This window comes from Chelonus insularis, unplaced genomic scaffold (assembly GCF_013357705.1).
Source record: "Chelonus insularis isolate UGA/USDA-ARS -01 unplaced genomic scaffold, ASM1335770v1 contig_159_pilon, whole genome shotgun sequence".
In the NCBI taxonomy this organism is placed as follows: Eukaryota; Metazoa; Arthropoda; class Insecta; order Hymenoptera; family Braconidae; genus Chelonus; species Chelonus insularis.
Genome location: NW_023276399.1, coordinates 131,914 through 139,119, shown reverse-complemented (window position 1 = coordinate 139,119; position 7,206 = coordinate 131,914). Strand labels below are relative to the sequence as shown.

At 30.7% G+C, this 7,206-nt stretch overlaps 1 protein-coding gene across 11 annotated transcripts in view; it reads right to left on the bottom strand.

Moving 5' to 3' along the window:
* Window positions 1-1,034: 1,034 nt before the first annotated feature.
* The window catches only part of LOC118064050 (rap guanine nucleotide exchange factor 6-like), an 82,768-nt gene continuing 76,596 nt past the window's right edge, over window positions 1,035-7,206 (bottom strand). For 8 of the 11 annotated variants that reach the window (XM_035078403.1, XM_035078410.1, XM_035078404.1 and 5 more), the window contains 4 exons: window positions 6,856-7,173; window positions 6,264-6,380; window positions 4,588-4,833; window positions 1,035-3,153 (listed from right to left, as the gene is read on the bottom strand). In XM_035078403.1, the coding sequence (XP_034934294.1) occupies window positions 3,122-3,153; window positions 4,588-4,833; window positions 6,264-6,380; window positions 6,856-7,173 (713 nt within the window). In that variant the 3' untranslated portion in view covers window positions 1,035-3,121. The remainder of the gene's footprint in view (window positions 3,154-4,587; window positions 4,834-6,263; window positions 6,381-6,855; window positions 7,174-7,206) is intronic. The other 3 variants (XM_035078409.1, XM_035078405.1, XM_035078412.1) reach the window with 3 other exon arrangements.

The window sequence follows — 7,206 nt, the reverse complement described above, 5'->3', positions numbered from 1 at the left end:
TCTCGAGTAGTCTCGGTCTCTGCCCTCAACATGCAACAGGTGGTACTCAGGCAAGCTATGTTCTACCTCAGGTTCATCGAGTAGCTATAGCGGAAACGCCTGGGGCCATGTGATGGAGGGTTGACTCAATTGGATGGTAAGAAAAAAGCAACGGGTTATTTTTGGTAGCAAAAAGGCGAAATAAAGGTAAAACTGTTGAATTGCTTACCTTTTTCGAATGTCCTACATTTTTGGGATGACGTAATGTGATGTCAAATAATACCTAACGATGTCATACTATCTACCTTAAAAGTATCGAATAAATTTTTGTTATTCTTTCGTTTTCTTTATATTTATATATTCAATCAATATTGGATATGTATTCACAAATACAAATGTTTACCAATTACTACTAATAACGCTCATATCAAAAAAGATAACAAGTTTTCTAGAAAAAATAATAAAACAATCTACAGTACGTGCGTGTTAGCATGTAATAATAGTACAAATTTTATCAAAATCTAATTAAAAAAATAAATTCGATAGATAACTAGGCTAATTTTTGTGAATAAAAATATTAATTAGCATTTGAGGAGGGTTCTAATGGCTTGATATCTTATTAGCGATTCTTTAAATACACACTCACACTTTATACTTTTCCGCTATACTATTTTATACTCATGAATTATATTAGAATATTATATAAATATTAAGAATTATGTGGAATCAACGGACGTTCTTTGAATTTTAATTTTAAAGATTAATTTTTTATACTGTCGCATAGTATTATCTATTGTACGAATATTCAGTTCCGTTGAAAATTGAAATCTACACTCTTAATAATTAGATTAAAAAAAAAAAAAAAATTAATTATGAAATATTGCTCCCGTTAAATGCATATAAAATAGAAATAAATGAATGAATGAACCGTTTGTTTAACAAGACAATACTTAATGACAGTTATTACGAGAAAAAAAATATAAAAAAGAGGAAAGTATCTTTACCGTGAATATCAATTATTATTGTAGGTCAGTGAAAGTAGAAGTCAATTATTGTACTATGATTTGAGTTTTATTAAACAAATTAAATACAAAAGATTTTATGATTGTTTTTTTTTCTTCATCAAAAGTTACTGTTGTCAATGTAGTCTTAGTCACATGATCGTGTTATAAATAATTAAACCAACAGACTTTAATTTATAAATTAAATAAAAACGTGTAGAAGAAAATAATAAACTGTCTCTATATATAAATATCCTCCAAAGAAGATTAACATATTTTCTGGTTTGTAACTACGGATTTTCTTTTATGTTATCGACAAGTTTTTTTTCTTTTTCTAAAGGAACATTATATCACCATTGACTGCCTGTGTATTTTCTTAATTTGTTATTCAATCAACCATGAACATTTAAATTGTTTTGTTCCTTAAGTTTATAGTTAAATCATGGTTGCAATTTTTATTCTATTGCATATTTAGTTTATTTAAATAAATTTCGAATTTTCAAAAGAACCCTTTTACGTATACGTTAGAAATATTTTAATCTAACAAATGATTATTAATTATTAATTATTATTCATTATCAATTATTAAATATTTATAAGACATAAAGGATTGTACATTTTGGCATAATTTTTAAGTAGAAAATACATTTCGTATGTAAATCGCAAAGGGTTACTTTAATTCGAAAGCCCAATAAATTTCCATTAAATGCATTTGGAATGAAAAATTGGCGGTACGTGCTTTCCGCATTAAACAAAATATTATAAACATTCAAAACTTGTACAATATTGTGTCACATGACAAATGACTCTGAGTTTATGACAATAAAGAAATTTCATTTTACGAAAGTGGATTTTTTTAAAAGGTTGAGTAATATTTTTATAACATATTAAGGATATGTACAAAGAGATATATATGTATATTTGTTTGTAATATGCATCAATACTGTTCCCAAGTTATCAAACTCTACATTGATAGATTGATTCCTTAGGATCTTTCATATATTATAGGCATACCGACTAGCCGAACAGTGTCCTTTAATGTCGAAATTTCTAATTGAAATTTTTGACATTCAAGTGCACTGTTTTATGAGCATTTATTAGCATGTTATTTCAATTATTTATTTATTTATTTATATAGTTAACTAATATTCCTTTAAATTTACTTAATTCGTATTTATTTCTTTTGTTGATTTTCATCATAATTCGAGGACACCATTGACACGTGCTCCACCTCTAATTATTTTTCATTCATTAACGCATATAATTCCTCAAAAATTAGGTCCGTTACTCAAAAAATATTAACAAAACTAATGTCACAATTTTTATTAATATTAAATTTTTTTTTTAAATAATTTTTTTTAGTTTATCTACTTGAAAATAAATTATATGAAGTCTTGTCCGCATTTCGCAGCATGCAACTAGTTAATCTTCGTTTAAATAAATCCTTTGATCCGGGAAATAAAAATTCTTAGCCATAAGTTGCGGCTTTTTGCGCTTTCGTAGCTCTTAATATCTCTTTTGCGCTTTTTATGATAACTTATAACTACTTGCTAAACTATTTACACCAACTTATATACTAAGGAGCTTACAAATCTAGCTTAAAATTAATATAATACAAACACCGTTACGTGCACGGCGATACAGGATATTTAACATCTTTGGGTTCAATTTATTACACATTTATATAGATTATTTTTATATTCCTTACTCATAATTGAGTGTCGTTTGTTCTTTGATTATCAAATCAAAGATTTTATTTGTTCGTCATTTAATGATTCAAAAGAATAAATCATTTTATTTTTGCTATTAATTTGAATAACTATTTTCTTTGTATTTTTCTCTTTCTTGATCTTTGTTGTAGTCTAGCTTAATATCAATAGAGTGCATGAGTTAGTAAGGAAGTATATAAATTAATGTGGTTCATGTCGACAATTAGGGAAGCACTACATGCACATTCTTAAAAGACTTTTTTTCTTCACAATTTGTCGCAATTATCTTCTATATATATTCAAATTGCGCTCGCTTTTATTGGAAGAGACGTTGATCGATTCATTCATGATCCAAGAGACGAATCAAAGAAAACTGATGAGTAAAATAAAGGACGGCCGGGGATTTTCCTCTTCGATGATGTGTAGATTTATTTACACTGCAGATACTTGAGCTTCATCGTCATCTAGAAAGAAAAACAATTAATTAATTCAACTGTATTATTAAATGAAATAGCTAGCCTGGAGCAAAAGTAATCTGAAACATTTTTTAATATCCTCGTATATTAAAATATATCTTTTAATATTTTTCGCAGTATAGAACATTCCACAATTAATGAAGTTTTTTTTATTAAAAGTAGTTCTATAATTAAAGATTACCCAAACTCTAGGCTAACTATATTAAATAAATTTAAAAAATTTCATAGCAGGCAATAAATAAAATGATGCAATACTATCAGGTGTCTTTTAGTTCAAATGTCAAATGGTCGAAGAGCTAATTGTATTTACTGTAAACAGGCAAATTCAAGCTAAAATAATCATACTGGATTGATACAAATAACTCTATTTAATTAATTACAGGTCAGAGGTATTTAATGAATATGTTTATCAAGAGAAATTAACCTGTATAATTCTTCTATCTGTATAATAGAAGAATTTGAGTAAATAGTTTTTGTATTTTTGTTAAATATACTCTACTAGGTCAAAACTCTATCATTCATTGTAATTTATGGTAAAAATACTTAATTAAGCCAACTACTAGTGATACAAATTTATTTCAACAATAATTATTCTATTATTTAAATGACGAAAAAATTATAGAATGACTTTCATTGGAAAGATGATTTTTTACTTAAGATTTTCTTTAAATACTCATTATGTACAGTAAAATTAAAAAGGTAGTTTCTAACTAATTAAAATAGACTATTTATATTGATAATATGTCTAAAAAAAAGTGTATAGTTTTGCATCAACCCAATAATTGAAAATAAATAAATAAAAGAACTGATAGTAAATAATAATATTAATGAGCAATTTATAAAATAATTACCATGAATGTCTTGAATTTAAAAAAGTGCCATTTTTTTTCTTTAAAAATGTTATATTACAGGTGTGTAATGTGCAAGCAAGAAAACAAAAGAGTGCAAGAGTGCTTATTGTGAGGTAGAGTAGTTTTGCAAGCATTAAGTGCATCAAATATTATCAATGATAATGCATGAACATGAATGATATTAATTAGATACACAATATACATTAATATTATTTTACACTAATATTAATATTCACAACTGTCATAATCTTTAATGACAATGTACGATTGGAAATAAATAAAAACAGGTAAACAGATTAGTTAAAAAACAGAAGGATGTTAAATCTCAATAATCCCTGAGGAATAATAATAGTTGAAAAGTGATTAACTTAATAAAGAAATAGCGGGAATAAAGATAGTTTACACTTCGATGGCCATCACCTAACGGATGTTCTAGAATATTCTAGAATAGCTATCATAAAAATTTGTTACCGGAGCATTAGCACGCGAAATTGACATGGATCTAACTATATAATATGAGTATGGAGTGTGGAGTAAAGTATAAAGTGTGCATGTAGCGTTATTGCAGTACCATCTTCGTGATTGGTGCGGTAAGTAACTCCTTCGTGGCTGTGGGCACGACCTAGCCTGTGTAATCTTGCCATTTGAGCAGCAACTTTGTACGCTGGGGGTTGACGACAAGGAGCAGGACCGACCCCAGGCCGCATCAAGCTCATATTCATCGTCGTCATCGAGTTATTCATCAAATAAGATCCTCCACTTTGATGTAGAGGTCCTGGAAGTCCTATGCCAAGTCCAATGCTCGCTCCACCAGGACCTGAAAACCCTCTACCTTCTTGTTCTCGCTCTTCCAATTATTTTCCCACCCCAGCGCAAGCTAAACACGACTACGTCGACGATCGAACGTTGTCTTATCACCCAGAAACTAAATCGATCATCGACGAGACTGAACCCTCATTAATTTTAGCGTCAGGCCATGAAAAAAACACCACAAACTCGGCAAGTGAATATTGGATTTTTTCCCCAAGAATAGTAAAACCAGAGAAAGGGTTTGATTTTCAATTTAATTGAATTAGTTATCCTAGAGAAGCGTTCGTTAATTAGAAATTTAGTAAAAGATTAAAAGAAAAATTCCACTCATAATTAAGAAAAAAAATTGAGTTTTCAGCCAAAAGGCATAGCCAGTCAAATAACAAAGCCACATATAATTTACGTGATTATTACAATGCTGACACTAGCTCTTCAGCCAAGCGCTTAAAGTCATAAAAAATATATTGAGCTAAATTCGGAGCATAAATTTGACGCGAACAGGTATGCAATTGAAATGATGCATCGATCCATGACAGGAGGCATGCAGGTAACGGACACTCACCTTGAGGGAGTTGGGGATCTTGGTTGTGATGTTGATGATGATGAAGATGATTATGGTTGACAGGAAGCGGAGGTAACACAGCTACTGCATGAGGAAATGGAGGTAATCCACCCCTTACTGAGCCTGCACCACATATATAATAACGAGGACTTGTTTTGTAGGCTTTACAAACAATATCACCACAATTGACATTGACAGAGAAATAAAATAACATGGATTTATGATACAAAAAGCAGTTAATTCGTTGAGTTAACCACACCAAAGTCCCTTAGAAGCATGAGAATGGTAGATGAAAGAAGCTTTTGCTTTTGAATGGAATAAATAATGTAAGAGATATTGCCATGGGACATACGACGTTTCGTAAACATGAGGAGGAAAGTATTCAGCAATCCTCTTTTTACCACACAAATATTTACTCAGTAAGCTTTATTTTGTTGCTCATCTAATAGTCCAGTCAATCTGGTATTGAATTTCCAAAATAAGTTTCTAAATCGTCTCTTCCGGTGATGTAAAATCAAAAGCAACTATATATTCTATGATAAATATTACTATTTTATATACTCAATTCACTTCTGATTTGATTAATTTTATATTAATCAACTGTATTAATAAAAAAAATCATTCAAAACATCTAAAAATTTCCATTTGATAATCAAAATATTTCATAATTTACTTTAAACATTGAATGTAATGACTATTGACTCAGCATGCAGATAAGTTTTATTGACTGGACTAGTTGACATTAATGAAAAAATAAAGCTAAAGAATACAAAATTTGTTACTCTACAACTGGTGTGCACTGGCACGATAGAAATATTATATATGAGCAAGGATAAAGAAGTATTATCTAGGCTTCTATACACGCAATTACATACCTTGCATCGAAGAATGACGTCTCTGTGGTGGTGGTGGACTCCCACCAGCTTCCACGCTGCTCCCGCTGTGGCTATCCAACTGTGTAGAGTGACCACTGTCACTGCTCGTCACCGAACCTACGCAGACGCCGGCAACATTCTCTATCATAACACTATTCAGCCCATCTAGTGTCCAGTTTCTATTTTTCTAGTCTATTTTTCATTTGTTTTTTAATTTTTTTCTAATCAATATTTCAGAATTAAATGACAAATGTATGTCCCATGGTGACATTCGGATCGTAATCTTTCGGTTTATCTGGCTTAAATGTTATAAACCTGATATACAAGATGCTTATGCAAAGATATACATGTAATGACATGAAACATTTATGAATAAAAATGTTTATATATAAAATAATATTGCGAAACGAGTGTGCAACGTGCAAGTAAAAGAATGTTTTATATACGATCCGAAACGGTGGATAAACGAGCAACGAAAGTGCACCATGGTTCAAGACAAAGTGTAAGCCGTTCCCTAGTTAGTCGTTTTTTCTTAAGCTAATTACTTGTTTAGCCGCGATCAACTGAGCCATGTTAAATTAACACAACTTACCACTAGTTAAGGTTTTTCTTAAAGGTTGAAGATTACTCAGACTAGTGACACTACTGCTCTCAGCACTAAGATCAACCGGAGGTGGAAGACCTGAAGGTGTATCACTGTGTGACCTTTCATGCATTGGCACTCGACTTCCTGAACCAACTCTTCTAGGCGCACCAGGACTTGGTTCTAGTCCACTTGAGTGAAGAGACAATCCTGGTACTGGAAGTGCTGGAGGACAATGTTTTGGCTGGTACGGTCGTGTTTTGTGAGGATCTGACAATGCTAACATCTTTCTAACTGCTTGTGGAGATGCTGCACCGAATTTTGTACCTAAAAAAAATGAAAACAGTTTATAATCTAACT